The sequence below is a fragment of the Macrobrachium rosenbergii genome, chromosome 56, assembly GCF_040412425.1.
Source record: "Macrobrachium rosenbergii isolate ZJJX-2024 chromosome 56, ASM4041242v1, whole genome shotgun sequence".
Classification (NCBI taxonomy): Eukaryota; Metazoa; Arthropoda; class Malacostraca; order Decapoda; family Palaemonidae; genus Macrobrachium; species Macrobrachium rosenbergii.
This window is the reverse complement of record NC_089796.1, coordinates 46,735,530-46,756,550: the sequence shown is the minus strand read 5'-3', so window position 1 is coordinate 46,756,550 and position 21,021 is coordinate 46,735,530. Positions and strand designations below refer to the sequence as shown.

The following is a 21,021-nucleotide window of genomic DNA, read 5'->3' as shown; positions in this document are numbered from 1 at the left end:
ATATACTGCTGAAGGAATGATACGTGGACAATGACTGGCTTCAACTCATTTGCAATGACAACTTATTACTCTGCCTCCAACGTGATAATACTGCTACTTTACTTGAACCCCTTGGCTTTGCAATAAGCAGTGACAACCAACACTCCCTTTGTTCCTGCAGTAAGTATTATCCTGCCAGATAGTACTTGGTTGTTCATGGAGACACTGAAGCACTCCGTGACAACAGCCAGACCTACAACCCCTTCATTGATCACACTAAGGCGAGCTTCATGCTGACGAGCCATGTCCTACAAATGAGTGCTGTGGAAAGAGCTTTGCCTACCCACTCCAGCTGCACACCCTTGACCACCTCACATCCCAACTCTACCACCAGACTTTGCACCCACTGAACACATGACACCCAAATGGCCTAGGGTGATACCCCTCCATTGGGTTCAGTGGCCCTCACTAAGGACGGTATCAGCATCACCAAACTTGCCTGCAGCGTCACAACAGGAATTTTTCCGTGACCTACCCTGCTACAGGAGCTAGAAGATTCAGATTAAAGGAATTAGGCATCTACTTCCGTTGTCATAATTTGCCACGAGAAAATAGTGTGTTGTTATTGTGAATGGCAACTGTTAAATATAAACTCAAGACTTACAATATGTCATATTAGTAAAGGTATCAAAGTTTACCATTTACCTTTGTTTACCCATTTTCTATGTTTATCACTAACCCCTCTGCTGGCGAAGATTGTAACTTACGTAACTTGATTTTTTGAAGAAAATAAAACATGGTGTGTTGTTTAGGCCAGCGAATTATCGGCCTTCTACAGAGGCATCCTCCCCATCCCACCGTCATGGCTACCTCATCTCAACAGCAACCATGCACTTTTATGTCACCAAACCTTTAAGAATACATCAAGTGTAAATATAGTAAATGGCCCAATCATGAACCGGTCTCAGAAATGTGGACACGTGTTAATTCAGCAAGCTTAGTTGGTCAGTATCTGGAATTTTAGCCTTTTGGTTATGTAAAAATTGCACTCTTCACCTCTGATTCCAGAATGCCCATAAGCCCCACGAGTCTTTGTGTCTGTCCTTACAGGTGGATAGGATTCTAAATGCTATTAACACATGGAGAAGGCGATGAAGGTGGTTGGTCTTTGCCGTGGAAAAATTGGATCCGTTTCTCCTCGATAATCCTTCACAACGTTCAGGATAAGCAGGGGGTTGGGGGCGGACGGTAACCATGCGGCTGAGTTCGTGGTTCACTTTTTTTTGTAAATTTGTTTGATTATTATTTGTGCCCGGCAAATTGCCTGTGTCGGGAATGTCAGAGAGGCTCTTTTTTTTATATAATTCCAGTACGTTCTTTAGTAAAGTAACCTATGTAGAAATTTTGAGAGGGAACCGAGGTGACGACGAGACATGCAGAGGGGCAAAACGTGTCTTTCATTAAGGTATAGCACTTACAGTAGGTAGGGTACGCATCTCTCCATGTCGTCACCTCCCCAGCCAAATTGTTCATTTTAAAGTCGAGAGCCAGTTCCTTTAGTATGCTAAATTAATCCCTTCACGTTTTTGTCATCTGGGGCCTGATATAGTTAAGGTTCATTTAAAGTGTAGCCTGATTGTTCGGAAATAAGTTTTGTGCAAAATTGTAGCTTTTAGAGGCATGTTTTTCGAGTTTTATGGTTTTTTCAATAGCTTTCGGCATTGTGTCTTGTACCTGACCGCGTGGTCCTTGTGTGTTAATGTGTAAGGAAAGTACTGAGTGACATACTGGCTAGGTGTTGTCTAGTTTATTACTGGTTCCTTACTGGATGAATAATCAGAATCTTCGAAGTTGTCAGTGGCCCGTGTGGGCGGAAATGTAGCGTCTACACAGACGAAACAAAACGGAGGTAAAGATTGACATCTGTGTTTGTCGGCAGACAAACAGATGACGATATTGAGAGAGAGAGAATAAACGTACAGTGATGAAACACATATCAATGGGAAGGCCAGGAAATTCTACATATGGCCAATTGCATGAGATTTGAGACAGATTAATGAATACAATGCAGTAGCATAACATATGTGAAATGGAGAGACGTTTGGCGTCTTCGCAAACAGAAACATACATACAGTTTGATACAGAAGATTCGTTGGAACATTATGAGTACATGACTAGAATGCTTGCATGGCAATGCAAGTAGTGGTAATTGTACATAAATCAAAACAACAGTGGTTAGGGAGAAACAGACGGAAATATTGTATGGTTGAAGTTGCATTCTGTCAGAGAAAGAAAACGAGATGCCCTTGTTCTGTCTTGTCCCCTCCGATGGATGACGAACACACGTGTTTGTTTAGAAGAGATGGCAACGGGCTCTTGCAATACTCCCCCGCAAGTATGGCAACGATGCGGAAATCGTCTTGCTGACAATTGTAATTGGCTCGAAGGGCTTGGGCTAGGGGCAGGTAGGAGGCTGAAGGGCGGTGCCGGCCGGCAGAAACTCGAGGAGGACGGTAGCGGGTTGAAGGGTGACATCGGATGATCCTTTGGTAGCCAGCTGGAGGGGGACGGCTGAAGGATGACAGCGGCTGATCCTTGGTAGCCAGCTCGAGGGGGACGGCAGCCTGCTGAAGGATGATGTTGGCTGGTCCTTCGTTGGTCAGTTCGTCCGGTGCGGGGGCCGCTTCAGGTTTCCTGGAGGAGGCGTCCAGGGCTCCGGTGGTGGGGTGGGTCATCCCAGAGGGTCGGACATCTACTGAGAAATCGGGAAGCAGTGAAACGCCGAAGGGTCTGTTGGCGTGTGGGTCGGCCGCTCTTTCGTGTCACTCGGACTCACTCCGAGGTCACCAGTGTAAGGACGTGAGATTGAGTGACATGCTGACTGGGTGTTGACTGATTTATTGGTAGTTCCTTACAGAATGAATGTACGGAATCTTCAAAGTTGTTATTGGCCTGTGCGGGCGGAAAAGTAGCCTCTACACACAGACAGAGCAAAACAAGAGGTAATGTTTCGGACATATGTGTTTGTCGGCAGACAAACAGATGGCGATATTGAGAGAGATAATAAACGTACAGTGATGAAACACATATCAATGGGAAGGCCAGGAAATTCTACATATGGCCAATTGCATAAGATTCGAGACAGATTAATGAGTACAATGCAGTAGCGTAACATATGTGAAATTGAGAGACCTTTGGCATCTTCACAAACAGAAACATACATACAGTTTGATACAGAAGATTCGTTGGAACATTATGAGTACATGATTAGAATGCTTGCATGGCAATGCAAGTAGTGGTGATTGTACATAAATCAAGACAACAATGGTTAGGGAGAAACAGACGGAAATATTGTATGGTTGAAGTCGCGTTCCGTCAGAGAAAGACAATGAGATGCTCTTGTTCTGTCTTGTCCCCTCCAATGGATGACGAACACACACGTTTGGAAGAGACGGCGATGGGCTCTTACATGCTTGTCAACAGACAAACAGATGGCGATTGTGAGAGACATAATAAACGTACAATGATAAAACATATATCAATGGAAAGGCCAGAAAATTCCGCATATGGACATCTGCATGAGATTCGAGACAGATTAATGAATACAATGCAGTAGCATAATATATGCGAAATGGCGAGACTTTTGGCGTCTTCACAAACAAACACATACAGTTTGACACAGAAAATTCGGTGGAACATTATGAGTACATGATTGGAATGCTTGTATGGCAATGCAAGTAGTGGTGATTGTACATGAATCGAGAAAACAATGGTTAGAGAGAAATAGACAGGAATATTGTACAGTAGAAGTCGCGTTCCTTCAAGCGCTCCTCTCCAGCTGTTACACACGGGAGGGAGAGAGAGAAAGCGGGATGCTTTGTCTTATTTTGTCCGGTGGATGACTCACACATGTGCCCGTAGGACCGCCATTTGGTCCCTTACAATACCCCCTCTAAGCAAGGCCCTGATGCGGAAATCGTCTTGCTGACAATTCGAAAGGGCACAAAGGGCTTGGGCTTTGGGCGGGCAGGAGGCTGAAGGGCGGCGTCAGCCAGCAGGAACTCGAGGAGGACGACAGCGGATTGAAGGATGACGTCAGCTGATCCTTTGGTAACCAGCTCGAGGGGGACGGCGGCAGGCTGAGGGATGATGCCGGCTGGTCCTTCATTGGTCAGGTCATCCAGTACGAGTTCGGGGGCGGCGGCAGGCTGTCTGGAGGAGGCGTCCAGGGTTCCTGTGGTGGGGTGGGTCATCTCGGAGGGTTGGACATCTACTGAAGGCTCGGGAACGGCGGGAAGCTGAGTCGGGGAGGTGGCGAAGGGTTCGTTGGCGTGTGGGTCGGACGTCTACCATTGGCTTCTTCAGGTCACTCCGGGGTCACCAGTGGTGTGAGCCACAATGTAGTTTCTACACACAGACAGGGCAAAACATATATCAATGGAAAGGCCAGGAAATTCTGCATATGGACATTTGCATGAGATTTGAGACAGGTTAATGAATACAATGCAGTACCATATGTGAAATGGCGAGACGTTTGGCGTCTTCACAAACAGAAACATACATACAGTTTGATACAGAAGATTCGGTGGAACATTATGAGTACATGATCGGAATGCTTGCATGGCAATGCAAGTAGTGGTGATTGTACATAAATCAAGACAACACTGGTTAGAGAGAAATAGACAGGAATATTTTATGGTAGAAGTTGTGTTCCTTCGAGTGCTCCCCTCCAGCTGACGTACGGGAGGGAGAGAGAGAAAGCAGGATGTTTTGTCTTGTTTTGTCCGATGGATGACTCACACACACGTGTGCCTGTAGGACCGCCATGTGATCCCTTACAAATGTATGTTAAATTTAATTAGTCTATTTTTTAAAATAAAATTGTAAAACCCTGCCTGATCATGATGGGCCTTCGCTTCTATGTTTGCTGGTAGTGCCCTTCAGGCCTAACCATCCCAGTCCCATACCATCAGGGACTTAGAAACCTCCCAGTCGTGGGGAAAAATTCGCGACAGTCTTCTCAGCCTTTACAGGCATTTAGAAGTCAAAGAAGTTATTTCTGACACTTTTGACCATTTCAGTATTTTGGTCAGTGCCTAAGATTTTCTTTTGTTTGTTTACTCTCAGTAGATTTTGTCGATTGTGTTAGGAAATATAATACATGCTACAATTCTTTACTCCTACCTGTGAAGAGTAAATGATGGTCTTTTAGTCTTTGAGGTTGAATCCCATCTGTCGTCGATAGTCGCATCGATGTACTGGGATTAATTAAACCCCTTTCCTTTGTCTTTATTACAGAGCAGACATTTTGAAGAAGGCAGTATGTGAATATACAAAATACAAAAGTGTATATAATAGAATCATAACAAACATCTGAGCATTGGAGCTCAATATATAAAAAGGAATCATATCCTACATACATGAGGTAGAACTTACAGGATCTAAGCCTGTCTGTCTGATTCAATACTAAACACAATAATAACTGGTTATACATTTAAGCATTATGCCATGCTAGTGCAAGAGCTCTGAACTGAACATGTCTACCGACGATGTTATATAACATGTCTTGCACTTACGTTAAGACACACATGACAGATTTTTGCTGCTGTGAGTTACTCTTTCAAACTGCAGCTAGATCAGGAATACTTGGCACTATGCCAACTTGGGAATTTTAGGGTGGTGGGTTAATGTGGTTTTTCTTAGCAACATTCACTTCAGGGTGTGACATCACTTCCTACACAAGTTAGGGTAGAAGAGACTCTTTATCCTTGGTGGGTAACTCTTCTAGGAGGACACTCCGAAATCAAATCATTAGGTAGAAGGGACCCTTTAGCTTTGGTAGACAACCCTTCTAAGAGATGGTTACTCTGAATACAAACCTTGTTCTCCAACCTTGGACTGTGCCAAAGTCATTGTAGCGTGTCCTTCCATGGTCTTGGGTTTGAGTTCTCTTTCCTGAGGGTGCAATCAAGCATTTATTCTCTTTTTCGTTCACTTTCCTGTTTTTTTCAAAAAGTGTGTAACAGGCTGATGAGAAAACAAAAGTTGCTTGGTGGATTATCAGGAAAGCTCCTTCGTCTTTACCTAATCTTTTCCTTCTGAGCGTTTCATAATTTCTAAATCCATCCTGGCTGTCCTCCACCAGTTATGAAAACCCTGAAGGATTTCTTATTTACCTTACAAGGTGTGCCGGCCCCACCTTGTCGATCAGTTGCTTCCAGCACTTTTTTCAATGACATATGGTCATGTTTAAATATGCTTTCAACAGAATTTTTGTAAATAATGTAAATACTGTTGTTGTTGAAGGTATTTTTGTTTTTTATGTTGATTTTTACAATATTACTGTTGTTATGAGTCTATTTATTAGTTTTGCTACTGATTTTATGTTGTTAATTTTAATTCTTTCGGGAGACAGTGAGCTTGTAAGAGCCCCGACGCTGCCTCCTCCAAACACGTGTGTGTTCGTGTGTTCGTCAATCGTCATCATCGAAGTGGACAGGACAAAGCCAGCGTCTCGTTTTCTTTCTCTACAGGAACGCTATTTCAACCGTACAATATTTCCGTCTGTTTCTCCCTAGCCACTGTTGTCTTGATGTATTTACAATCACCACTACTTGCATTGCCATGCAAGCATTCTAATCATGTACTCATAATGTTCCAACGAATCTTCTGTATCAAACTGTACGTGTGTTTCTGTTTGTGAAGACGCCAAATGTCTCCATTTCACATTTATTGTGCTATTGCATTGTATCCATTAATCTGTCTTGAATCTCATGTAATTGGCCATATGTAGAATTTCCTGGCCTTTCCACTGGTGCATGTTTCATCACTGTATGTTAATTACGTCTCTTGATATCGCCATCTGTTTGTCGTCTGTGTGTAGACGCTACATTACCGCTCGCACGCGTCAATAACATCTTCCAAGATTCTGTACATTTATCTCAGTAAGGAACAACCAATAAACCAGTTAACACCCAGCCAGTATGTTGCTCATACCCCAGTCCTTACACTGGTGACCCCGGAGTGACCCGAAGGACCCGGCCGACCCAAGATGACGATTGACGAACACACACGTGTTTGGAGGAGGCAGCGTCGGGGCTCTTACAAGCTTGTGAGAGGGTGGGAAATAATGAGCAGGAAGACAAGTACTGCTGGTTTATTGATGAAGCGACCCACTTATAAAGCGGCGTGCGGATGTCTGCATATACGCAGAGGCCACGAGTACAAAATTTACAAGTGACCTGAGGTCAAAGTATTTCTCTACACAAAACAGGACAGGTACATATAGAAAACATGATTAACAATAGCTGGTTGGACATAAAAATACTCTGACACATATACGTGGTACAAGGGCAAATGAACAGGTAATAAATATACAAATCACAATAATGATAATAAGATTGTGTACTGTACGTGCGACCTCAGGTCGGCTGTGAAGGCACCGCAGAAAATGGAATGTTCATCATAGAGAACCCGTTGAGTGGGGGCTTTGCAAGCTGAGCCCTATGCCCATTACTCATTACAGTAAGAAAAATTGCAAAGTACCTTACTCAAGTATTCAAGGCTTAAGGTCAAATTTTCTTTATCTCCAGAGTTGTACCTATAACTATGATTTGATATTTTTATCTGAAACTCTTGTAAGTAGTTACAAGTCAAAGCTTGAGTTTTTAATCCCAGGGTTTGGTGGCCATGATTTTATCCATCGTCTCAACACCCCATATCTACAAGGTATGGCTGTATACACTAAGTCTGGGCAACCTATTTATCATCAGGAAAATTTGGAGTAGTTGCCCTAAAGTTCTTTGTTTTAAAATTTCTTGTAAGAGCTCTACAATGTACAGTATATGTATTTGCTGTTTACCACAACCAAATATCGACAGTTTGATAAATGAATGTCTCTTGGAAAGGCACTTAATATTTCAGATACTGTATTAGATCCTGATCTCAAGAAGAAGTTAAATGGAATGCTGATGGCTGTTTTAATAAGATATGTCCCTAGTGCAGGTTCGGGCGTTACTTTGTTGGAACAATCTTGTTAAGGTAGAGTCCCTGTTTCTCCTGCCCTCCAGTGTTTTTGTCAGGATGGCGAGTTTACATTTGTCACGGCGTGAGTGACGTGGCACTGGCAGTCAGGTTTTGGGTGGCAGACAGATCGCTTCCTTGGCGACAATCAGCCAGGAGGGCAGCAGCAGCGTGTTTTGATACAGCAGCGGGAAGTCACTTTGTTGGGTAACAGGTGTGATGGATGAACCTGTTTGCTTCAGTGGGAGGATGAAGACCTCTACGCCTGTACGTTTTGACTTCTGCAGTAGCAGCAAGAGGATGTTTCAATGGTAAAAGACTGTCTCAATGAGTCGGCAAATTCATTTGTGTTGAGGATGTGTTCCTGTTTTGACAGCTAATTGGTGTTTTCCATGGTTGATCCGATTACGTCTGGTTATCTTTATCCTGGCTGGCGGTAAACGACTGCCTCGACAATTCTTTGGAATTCATCAGTGGTTTTTGTTTTATGGTGCTGTGGTGATGTGCCACTGTTATTGTTAATTGAACATGTGTTATCGTGGTTATTATAATGATGATTCTTTGTTTCATTATATTATTATTTAATAATAGTGTAGAGTAAGTGTATGGCTCTGGAAATTATTTGCTTTTTTCATTTATATTTGCATTTATATATATGCCCATTGATTTTTGATGGCCGCTGTTAAGCATTTATTTTTATTATTTATAAAGGTTTATTGTTCTGTCTGTTGACTAATGTAAATTATCTAATGATTCATTTATTTGGGTTTAAATGTGGTTATTTATGTTAATGATCATTTAGTGTCTTTTCGCCACCTAGAACCTGTACTCAATTTTTAATATGTAGTCATATATAATAATTAGATTTAAGTTACTTTTGGCATTTGTTTTTGCACCCTCCTCTGTGGTTTGTCCTGGTCCCTCCGGCCATTCCAGTCCCATCTCTTTGATTTTAAGTTATGACCAGCCATGGTTTGATTATTACGTGGTGGCCCGAGGTAGAGGGTTAATAATACAGATGGCTAACTGTTGGCTTGAGTGGTTATATCTTGCTACATCTTGTGGCTACAAAATTGGCGGGCTTCTCCCAATCACAACAATCCATAACGCACCCAAGACAAGCAGTACTTCAACATGCGCAGTCTCCTTATGCAAGGTTAATACACAATAGTTCCTTCTCCCAAGATAAGACAAAACTAAACAATAAGCATAAAGAAAAACACATCATGAACAAAAAAAATAGATCTTCGCAAATTCAATCTATCAGGGGGCTCAACAACTCTGCTTGATCTCCTTAAAACTGGAGTGTGGGGGACACATGATTCGTCCCTCTCATTCTTTTGAACAGTACTTGGTACATCATTATCAGAAGATTCTACACCTTTCCGAGGCTGCAGGTAGATTATCATTACACGATTCATCTACACTACTAGAAGAACAACGTGTGAGAAAGCATCTTTGGTTGGATTAACAAGGTTACTAATAAATCTAGGCATTAATTGGTCATGGTGTCTCTTCCAGAACATATTTCCAAAATTATGAACTTGCACAAGATAATTTCTTACTCCTAAAACTTCTGAAAATTTTCCTTCAACTTGGGGCTCTCCTTTTCCAAAATTTTTTGCTAACACTGCATCTCCAACATTATACTCAGGAGTTTCCTGAGAGAACAATTTCTTTGACAAAACTTCAAAATCTCTACTTTTCTTAGAATGGACTTTATTGATTCAATGGTTGTTTTAAAGGAATGACCAAACAGTAGTTCAGCAGGTGACTTTCCATTACTAGAATGTGAACTCTTTCTATAATTGTATAAGAATCTACAAAGCCTGGTGTTTAAAGATCCACTCTTGAACTTCTTCAAGCCTTCTTTAAGTCCTCACAGGATTAAATGGTGCAGGAGTTATAAAGACATACAAAATTTTTCTTATAAAAAGCCTTAATCTATTCAGAAACAAAATATGGTGCTTTATCTGATACAATTTCGTCTGGAATACCAAAATTAGAAAAGGTTTTCATAAGCAACTCAATAGTAACATTTGATGTGGTTGTGGAAGTAGCATGGACATCCATAAACTTAGAAAATGCATCTATAAACAAACGAAAATACTTATTATCCACAGGTCCAGCATAATCTATGTGTAATCTAGACCATGCTTTACCAGGTTACAACCAAGAAAGAACAGGAGCTTGATTTGGTTGGTAATTAGTATAACAAAAACATGACAACTCTTTGTAACCTCTGTAATATCTTGATCAACCTTAGGCCACCAAACCCAATTCCTTGCTTCTGCTTTCATGACAATTATACCATTAAGACCACTATGTAAGTGATCCAACACTTTACACCTCAATAGAGTGGGTATAACAATTCTGTTTCTATACTGTACATTACTACAACATCATGCTAACTAAGATCAATTTTCACAGAGCCATACTCAGACAATCTTGAATCCCCTTTAGACCAACCAATCCTAATACACTGAATGATTTGATTTAAAACTTCATCCCTTCTAGCACATTTCTGTATAACCTCAAAAGAAATATCATCAAAACCTACTGCTTCTGCCAGTTTAATATATTCAACAGGGGTATGAAACTCGGTATCATCCTTAATAGGCAACCTTCTAAGTGCATCTGCCACAACATTTTCTCTGCTTGCCTTATAGACAAGGTCAAAATCATACTGAGACCACAGTAAAGCACAGTGCTGAATATGTGCATTGGCTTGGTGTGGAATTTGACGTCCTTTATCAAATAAGCCTGTAAAGACATCAGACATCTCTTCATTTTGCATCAATAACGTTCATGCATCACACTTATTAACATGTCAAGAATCTCATGTAAATATTCATATGTAGAATTTCCTGGCCTTTCCACTGATATATATTTTATCATTGTATGTATGTTATATCTCTTAAAATTGCCATTTGTTTGACTGTCAGCAAACACAAATTGCTCAGAGTGCGGGTCATGGCAATCTGAGGTCGGGCACTGTTTCTGTCCGCACTCTGCCATGTATACCTGAGCCCAGGTGAATAAATCAGTTAATACCCAGTTCGACCTTCTTCTCCTCACAACTGGTGACCCAAGGAGTGACGGTAAACACAGCGGTTTTGGCTTCATCATTAACGGACTCACCACGGCCGCTTTACCTTCAGAGAGCCTTTAACAGAACCACATGGTGACAGAAATCTAGGCCTCTAAAAGCTCCTTCCTCGGAGAACACCCACGCCACTAACAGACTAATTACGGCGTACCCCTCCAGGTACATTCTGGTGTGCTCGAACGGTTTGGCCCCACCATTTACGATTCACGTCGACCGTACTCAGAAATCATTAACAGAACCACATGGCATTTAGTTTTGACTTCTGACGAGCCCCAAACACCATTAACAGACTAAATACGGCACATATTTCGTGTTTTGGTGTGAGGAAAAAATGACAGACACTGAGGTAGAAAGTCATTCTGAGGACACACAGATCCTTTGCATCCCCCTCTCGCCTTTGAAGGCAGCAATAACCCAGGCGATAAAACTCCCTCTGTTCTCACGGCAAAACACTGCATCCTGGTTTCTGTGGGCAGATGTCTATTTCCAAGTGGCAAAAATTACAGACAAGGAGACCAAGGCGGACGTAACTATGACAATGCTACCAGAGGAGGTCTTCAACAAAATCACCCTGTGGTTGGACTCGCAGCTGGACAAAGTCAAGTACAGAGACCTGTGAGATAAGCTTATCGACACATACTCCATGCCCGTCCCAGAGAGAGCCCAACTCGCCCTCGACCTGATGACCCAGCCCCTGGGGGACGCATCGCCCAGGGATGCCTGGGATGAACTACGAGGTCTCCTGATGCTGCTGGGGGTCGACGCAGACTGTCGGAGGAAGATCAGCTTGTCGCGAGAAATATTCCTGCGGCACCTTCCGTGGGAGGTGAGGGGGCAAATCACGGATGCAGACGCCTGTCAATGGACGAATTGGTGAACGTCGCACACAAACACCACGAGGCCACCAAGGCCTCCAAACACGCTGCAACACCCGCAGCCTGTAACCTGGTAACAGAAGAAGCCGAGGCAGAGGACACGAACGCGGTATACAGGAAGAAGGCACCGCCACAGCAGCAGAGGAAGTGGACAAACCCAGCCTGTTCTTTCACAAAAAACGATAAAAGGCAGCCACCAGTAACAGCAGTGGCCGCAAACCTTAAAGATTCCTGACCAGTAGGATTCTTCATCCACGACACCATATCGAAACGATGGATGCTAGTAGACACTGGGGCTATGCAATTGGTGTTTCCGCTGTCGAGGGAGGACCGCAACTGCATGTCCAACGCCACAACCGCACTGGTGGCTGCAAATGGAAGCCCCATCCGCTGCTATGGAACTTTGACCCGCAGAACATCCATCCTGGCCTGTAAATATGATTGGCCCTTTGTCATCGCGGACATCAAGTTCCCTCTCCTAGACAGCGATTTCCTCGCACACCACAGACTTTGGTAGATGTCACCTGAAAATGCCTGCTGGATACCGGAACCTGCCACTCCCGACCGCTCTCCACCGGGCCGGGAATGCTCGCTGTCTGCTCCATCTCTTTGAACAGATACAGCGCCCTCCTCCACGAGTTCCCAGATGTCTTCAAGCCAAAGCTGTGTCAGTTGCCGGGAGCCCAGGCCAAACACGGCATCCATCACCACGACAGGCCAGCCAACACACCAAATTCCACCACTTGCCACCCAAAAAACTCCAAGACGCTAAACGAGCCTTCGCCGAGATGGAACGGATGGGAACCTGCAGGAAGGCATCGAGTCCATGGGCGTTCCCCCTCCACATGGTAAAGAAACCAGATGGCTCCTAGAGGCCCTGTGGAGACTATTGTCAGCTGAACCTAATAACGACACCGGACCACTATCCCTTGTCGAACATGGAGAACCTAACAGGCTCCCTGTATGGGGCCAAAGTATTTACAAAAATGGATTTACTCAAGTCTTATTTTCAGGTACCAGTGCACCCCAACGACGTTCCAGAGACAGCCATCATCACACCGTTCAGGACATACTCGTATACCTTCTCCTACTCCACCTTCAGCCTCAGGAATGCTGGGGCCACATTCCAATGCCTTATGGACACCATCCTGGAGGACCTACTTTTCTGTGTTTGCTATATAGACGACACCCTGATCTTTTCCAGGTCCCCAGAGGAACACCTGCACCACGTCCGGGCTGTGCTGAAGTACCTGCAGGAGAACGGTTTGGTTGTCAGGTTCGACAAGTGTACCTTCAGAGCAGAAAAGATAGAGTTCCTGGGTCACAAGATCTCTCCGGCAGGTGTCCGCCCTATGGCCTCCAAAGTGGATGCAGTGAAGAAGTTTCCGACACCAAAATCCATCAAGTCCCTGCAGGAGTTCCTCGGCATGGTCAACTACTACCATCGCTTCGTACTGGACATCGCACGCATCATGTATCCCCTGACCTGAGTACTGAAGGGGAAGCTGAAAGCTCTGACATGGGCAGCGCCGCAGCAGCAGGCGTTTGAACAGACGAAGGCAGCCCTTGCCAGAGCCACCACCTTTACACATCACGACCCCACTGCCGCCCTGAGACTTACCACCGACACCAGCAACATCACTTATGGAGCCGTGCTGGAGCAGGTAGTAGGCAGTTCCCCCCACCCTCTGGCAATCTACCAAGCTGTGCAGCCCTTTCACCATTCTGACAGACCACAAGCTGTTGGTGCATGCATTCATGAGGGCGGGAGACGCATGGTCGGCGAGACAGCAGCGACACCTGGCTGCTATGTCCCCAGCAAGAAGAACCCAGCAGCCTACCGCATGGCACTCACTGCACTGAGGTGGGAAGACATGCCAATAGATGGGTCAAGTTCAACACTTCTCTGCGTCACCAGCACTGGCCGCCTGCACCCCCTGGTACCCGTGTCGAGGAGAAAGCAGACGTTTGACATCATATACGGATAGTCCCATCCATCAGGACAAACAACAGTGCGCCTGATGACAGAAAAGTTCATGTGGCACAGGATCAGGAAGGATGTTGAGAGTGGGTGAAGAACTGCATACACTGCCAGACGAGGAAAATCACCTGGCACAAGGAATCAGGCACTGGAGATTTCCCTCAACCACATCGGCATTTCGGGAACATCCATGTAGATGTCGTAGGGCCTCTGCCGCAATCAGGGGGCGCCAGATACCTCCTGACGGTCATAGACCATTCCACAAGATGGCCGGAAGCAACCCCGATGATGGAAGCATCAACGAGCGCCTGTGCAGAAGCCCTCCTGTCAAGTTGGATAAGCCGTTTCGGTGTGTCCGACAACATAACTACAGACAGAGGCCCGGCATTCTTATCGGAGCTCTGGGTTTTCCTGGCACGCATGATGGGGACAACTCTCCACAGTACAACCGCATATAACCCCGCCAACGGCATGGTGGAGAGGACCCACCATTCATTGAAGGCAGCTCTGATGGCATGTTGCACCGATGACAATTGGAAGGCGCAGCTGCCCTGGGTCCTGCTGAGTCTCTGCACCTCACCAAGGGCAACAGCAATGAATCTCCGCAGAGAAAGTCTAAGGCGAAACACTGGCCATACCGGGAGAGTTCTTTCCCACGGAACCAGATGTCGCAGAGGGAAATAGCAAAGAGGTTCGCGCCCTGCCAAAAGACTTCCGCGGACAGGACCCACATTTACAGCCCAAAAGGCCTGGATTCCTGCACGCACGTCTTCATCAGGATCGACGTCCACTGCCCAGCCTTGACTAGACCATACGGAGGCCCATACCATGTTCTCAGTAGGGCATCCAAGGCCTACCTTGTCAACATCCATGGGCAGGAAGGCTGGGTTTCTGTCGATAGGCTAAAGCCAGCCTTCCTGATGGTCAGTGGAACTCGGGAGGAAACCGGCAGGTGTCCCAGAATTCCTCCATAAAACAAGGCCTCGGATGAACCCATCGGCATCCCGAAACGTGGTCGAGGACGTCCCAGGGGCTGCACTAAGGAAATCATCTGCTCAACAAAACCACAGGGCAATTCAGCAGTCGAAGCCACCCCACGTCCCTAGGTATCAAGAACTTGGGGCCGGCTCCTGCTCCCAAAGAGGTTCTGTGATTGATTTTCAAGAAGTCTTCCAATCATTATTTCATAATAATTGTTTTTTTGGGGGGAGTACTTGTAAAGACATCAGACATCTTTTCATTTCACATCAATCATGTTCATGCATCACACTTATTAACATGTCAAGAATCTCATGTAAATATTCATATGTAAAATTTCCTGGGCTTTCCGCCTATATATATTTTATCATTGTATGTATGTTGTCTCTGAATATTACCATTTGTTTGACTGTCAACAAACACAAATTGCTCAGAGTGTGGGTCACGGCAATCGGAGGTCGGGCACTACGTTTCTGTCTGCACTCTTCCATGTATACCTGAGCCCAGGTAAATAAATCGTTCCCCCACCAAAATCACTTTCATGTAACCTAACCATCTCTCAGACTCATCAACACAGAGTAACGGGCTGTTCTAGGAGCACAGGGCCAGCTAAATCTGAAACAAAGAAATCAGTTAATACCCAGTTCGACCTTTTTGTCCTCACAATGCATATTTTTCCATATCTTCTTTTCACAAAGAAACCTCCGGTAATTCAGACAATATTGTAAGCTGACATATTCAAGGTACTGAAGGACAAATGATAGAGGATAAACATGTTGTGAGGTCAAAGAAGACAGAACTGGGTACTGACTGTCCATGTCAAGTAATCCCAGTGTAGCTTGATAGTAATCTGCCCTTACATGACGAGTCACGGACCATCTGTAGTAAGCTGACTGGTTCATACTGAAACCCACCATTCCACCGTCAGATTTTGCATGTTTGTTGACTGTTTGCTCAATGGTAATATCTACTGCGTTTCTTGATGATGGAACATCAGACCTACTAACACTGAATCCATTTTGCCTCAGAAGTTCATCGGCACCAGGGTGAGTTTCTGAAAGAGTCAGCATTGAGAGTAAATACACAATAGCATATCTGGCACAGTTTTGATGGTCATAGCTGAAGAACAAGGGGCACATATTTTGAAGACTTGCAAGGTGAAGGTCAAAGCAGTTCTCCTTTGTTGCCCATTGGAATTGCAGTATGTGCCACACTCTATCCATGTAGTTCATCCAGTACATAGCAGTCTTACCCAGTTCTCCAGGATGGACTGCCTCTTGGAACTCTGTGAACTTTGACCAGAGAGCCATGCAACTAGGATTTTCCTGTGCCCTTTTCAAGTTTTCCTTGCATGGTGTCTCAGAAAGCTTCATCAGAAGGACATTTGCTTCTTCGTTATGGACACTGGGATGCCTAGATTCGAAGGCTTGCAGCAGAAGGCGTTCTAAAGCCTCGAAGACCAACTTGTGGGCACGCAGTGCTCTGTTGTAGTGTTTTCCATGCATTGCCTTCTCTGTTGAACTGCTGGCACATATTCCAGATTCTGAGAATTTCTTCAAATCCACTCCCCCTAATACTCTTTTCCAGGGCATCCATATAGGAACAAAGTAGATAAAAACCACCAACTCTGACAATGAAATCCTTGAAGGATTCTGACTTTTCCCACACTATGGTATATGCTTTCATTACAACTGCCAAGTCAAAAGTCACAATAGTATACATCTGCCCAATCCCCCTTGATGCAGACTGAGACAGCCTCAGAATGTGCTGGACAGTGGCATATTCATTTACTGAAGCAAAGATGGGTGCAAGAAAGTCAACTGTTGATTGTTTGTTACTATCAGTTTGAGTTTCAGTTCCAGTAAGGGAGACCCAGCCAGCCTATGGAGGCGTAGTTTGCTGGCGACCATATTCCTGAAGTAGTGCTCTTGCAAACACCTAGAACTTATCCAAAGACTTTGCTTCAAGCTCTACTTGAGATTCAGGCGCTTCTTGCATGATAGTGTCAAGTTTGGTTCTGCCTTTTTACTTTTCAAAAAGCAGGGTTCCACATTGGTTTGTGTCACTGTAACAGAATGCTGCTTTGTCCTAGGCATGGTTTCCAGATTTTGTAATTTGGTACAGTCTCTGCTTGTTTCTTGTATGATAATATCATAGGTATTGTGGGTGGTTCCACTGCCGGAGGGAGTTTCCTCCTATAAATCAAAGTTGTCCCAACATAGGTGTGTGACTATGTTAGTGTCTGTGTCAATTGTGGGTGGGATCAATGAGTTTCTCAAGTCACAATGCTTCTGCATATTGCACTTTCCAACTCAAGCACTCTGGAGTATGATGCACAGTGACCGAAGCGACTGACCATGGTGACTATGACTGCGCTACCAGTAATTTGTCGCAAGGTCATGCTGAGGAGGAGGTGCTTTGGCATCATCCACTTTCCACCTGTTACTGCATAGCAAAGATCATTTGCAAATGACATAATTAACCTCTGCTTTCTAGCACTAGAGCGTCCGCTAGACTCTTGTGACCTTTTCTTGCCAAGCAAGTGACTCATAAAATCTAGAACACCCTGAGGTGGGCACAGTTTGTTTTTCAATAACACACTTGCAGAGGGGGGCCAGGGTACTTCTTGGGACTGTTTGTGAGCCATCATAATCGTTCGCCTTATGATTAAAACAGACTCTTCTAACCTTTTAGACTCAGAGGCAGCAATTTCAAAAGCATACTCAATGACCTGACCCTTCTTAACCCCTGGGGAATATACAAGCTCACTTTTGTAGTTTGGTTGCCAGAACTGAATTTCACTATCAAAGCATTTGATCAACCTGGATTTCAGTTTTGTAAGTTTTGTAGTCTGGATTGTAAAAATCTGGATAATGTTCAAGCATGAACTGGAGGTAGTGTTCTCGAAGCATTGTCATACGCTCAACATTTAAGTCCTCGATAATGCTTTTATTCATATAGTTTGCCAGATGAGAAAAAGCTACATCATGAGCAGCCTGCAGTTTCACATTTGACAGGTAGTCTTCACTTTTTCTGAGGGAACGACGATCTTCACTGCGCGTCAAATCCTTCCGGCAGGATTCATGATAATAAGCCTCTTGAGTACACAAATCAACATCCTGCAGCCTATGGACGAGGTTCATGTTTTTTTCTTCTGCACCACATTTAATAGACTTTTCGGCTGTCTTCGTCATACATTTTACTAGGCGCTCTTCTTGGCCACATTTTTCTTCCTCCTACAAAGGCAAATTACACATTCATCGTCAGGGAGAAGAGAGCGACCTACCTCTGCTTCTGCAGGTTTACGCCATTTTGGTCTGGATGCTGTGCCTCCGGGTGTACATTCATCTTCGACAGACTAAGAATGCTTACATTTACGAAGTCTAGAGGTATTGGTGAAATTCTTATAACACTATTGATGAATACCATGGCAATGCTTATCGAAAACTATTGGAACACCAGCACAAATGTTATCTAGCCTATCATTGTTATTTTCCGCAGACTGTCGCAGCTGAACAGTGTCTGTTATTGTCTCAAGTTAAGTATATCTTAGTTTAACCAGACCACTGAGCTGATTAACAGCTCTCCTAGGGCTGGCCTGAAGGATTAAATTTATTTTACGTGGCTAAGAACCAACTGGTTACCTAGCAACAGGACCTACAGCTTATTGTGGGATCCGAACCACAGTATGACGAGAAATGAATTTCTATCACCAGAAATGAATTCCTCTAATTCTTCATTAGCCAGTAGGAGAGTCGAACGCTGGGCCAACAGCGTTCCAGGCGACAGCTCTATCCACCCCTCCAACGAAGAGCTAGTGTTAAAGCTAGTTTCAGACAATGGCCTGACTTTTTTGTCTGATACAAGAGAATAATGTATGATACACACTAAGTCACTTGCTTTTTCTTTCTTCCTTTTTAACTTTGACAGTCTAAGAGGGTTTTCATCTGACATTTTATTCTTGGCCATCATCAAAGCAATTTATGCTAACCACCTGAAATTAAGAAATTGCACGTTAGAAAGAGAACATCCAGCAGGTCATTTTGGTATGTAATTTGCGTTCCTGTTGTAAGAATTGAGGAAGATATGGCTGTTTATATTTCTCGTAACCCTAAAATTTTTGCTCGAAACAAGCAGTGCACCTCCAACTTTGACATGAGCTGGTACACTTACCCACCGATGATTCAACTGCAGACAAGCAGATTCATGAATGCTGATGTGTACCCTATCTAAAAATACTAGTTTCTGAAAATCCCCCCGGGGGGCGGGGTGAGTTTCGACCACTGGCCCATGCCCTAATAAGGTATACATAGCAGCGTGCGGACGGAAACGTGGTGCCCGACCCCAGGTTTCCGTGACCCGCACGCTGAGAGAGAGCAATTTGTCTGTTAACAGTCAATCAAATAACAATAACAAGAGACATAATGTGCATACAGTGATAAAATATATAATAGCGAAAGGACCACGAAGTTCTACATACAAATATATACATGAGATTCTTGCTGCGTTGATAGATGCGATACATGATCGTAATTAATGGGTAAGGAAGACGTCTTTACTGTGTCCTAAAATGAAAGCATCGACATTTATAAATATTATCGAGGTTGGATAACATATGCTCGATTTAAATCAGCCTCCTTCTGGGCATTAGATTTAATAAAACTGAAGGTCCTGGTTCTAAATATTTAAGAATTACATCTGACCGAAAGACTTTCAGGATTTTGACAAAACTTATGAATGTGCTGCTAGTCAACGCTTATTTTGGTTTAATATAAATTATGTTAAGTTGTTAGTCTGTATCGTTACCTGCCATTTATTTTTAGTCTTGTCAGTTTAAGTTCGGCAGACTAACGCGACGTCGTCTTCATACGGTTAGTAAACACTAATTCACTTCAGGAGATAACTTAGGATCTTTACTAGGTAGCAAGGACCTTTTCCAAGACATTCCGATGTATTTTTGACATCATCTTGGTGTAATAGTTCATCTGTTTATAATTCATCTGTTTATTATTGAACTAAAAACTTCCTGGTTCCCTTTTACAAGATAATACGTCATTAGCATGAGATGACCACTTGCTTATCATGCAAAAATTCATGACGATGCCCGCGGTCGTTGCACAGTTGTTCCCGTTTCATAAATAATATTACAGCTAACTCTTAAGTAAGTTCAGCAGTTTTTGCTTTTCTTATAATGACTTGGTTTTTCTTATAATTGCTGTGAGATAGGATTTTATACTGACTTTTTCTCTAGTAAGTTATTTTTTAAGAGTGAGGAGTAAAAATTTTTTTTATTGAAATCTTGCTTATTGGTATTATAAGTTCGTTGAGATATACAATTTACAAAGAAAATCTGTAATCTGAGAAAACTTATAGCATAAAACTGACACAGGAACTATCATCTCCGAGAACGACTTTATGAATTGTCATCCGCGAGGATGACTGTGTAAATTGAAGCTATGAAGTCGTCGAAACACTTTCGGATGCAATGCTGTTCCCGACCACCGACAGTCGACACTCGACAGACATACAGTCTGTAGTCACGTGACCAAACACCATCAGCTGAAGAAACTCAAGTCATGGCTGATCAGGAATCGTTAATTTCTCAGTTTGCGGCAATTTCTGGCGCCGACAATGAACGTGCCAAATTTTATTTGGAATCTGCTGCTTGGAATTTGGAGGTCAGATGAAAATAATGGTACAATTATCATTTATTCCCGAATTCCCTAGGTTAGGCTAGGTAGCCCAGAAGTTGAGTTAGGAAGATTGACCTCCTACGATGCAAGGTTGACCTTGTAAGACTGCTCAAGGCGCCTTGTGCGAGGGGAGGCTGCCCTCGAATCAAAGCCACTCGACACGCCTAGGCTACGTGGAACTATATCTTGCCAAGGGCTTGAGGAACTCGAGTCTGTCCTCTTACATCTTTTTTCCTCATAATGGTCATTTTGGCTTTGTTTCTCCATAGTAGGCGAGTGGATAGTGAATAGCCGAGGCATGAAAGTCTCCTTCATTTTCTAAGAACAGTGTTGTTACTTTAACCTATTTTGAAGGCATTCTAATCAGTTCTTGGACGCAGTTTA

At 43.8% G+C, this 21,021-nt stretch overlaps 1 protein-coding gene across 1 annotated transcript in view; it reads left to right on the top strand.

The window, feature by feature from the left end:
• The first annotated feature begins 20,391 nt into the window (after window positions 1–20,391).
• The window catches only part of LOC136836196 (uncharacterized), a 146,245-nt gene continuing 145,615 nt past the window's right edge, over window positions 20,392–21,021 (top strand). Inside the window, exon 1 of the mRNA XM_067100198.1 lies at window positions 20,392–20,622. Within this exon, the coding sequence (XP_066956299.1) occupies window positions 20,521–20,622 (102 nt within the window). The 5' untranslated portion in view covers window positions 20,392–20,520. The remainder of the gene's footprint in view (window positions 20,623–21,021) is intronic.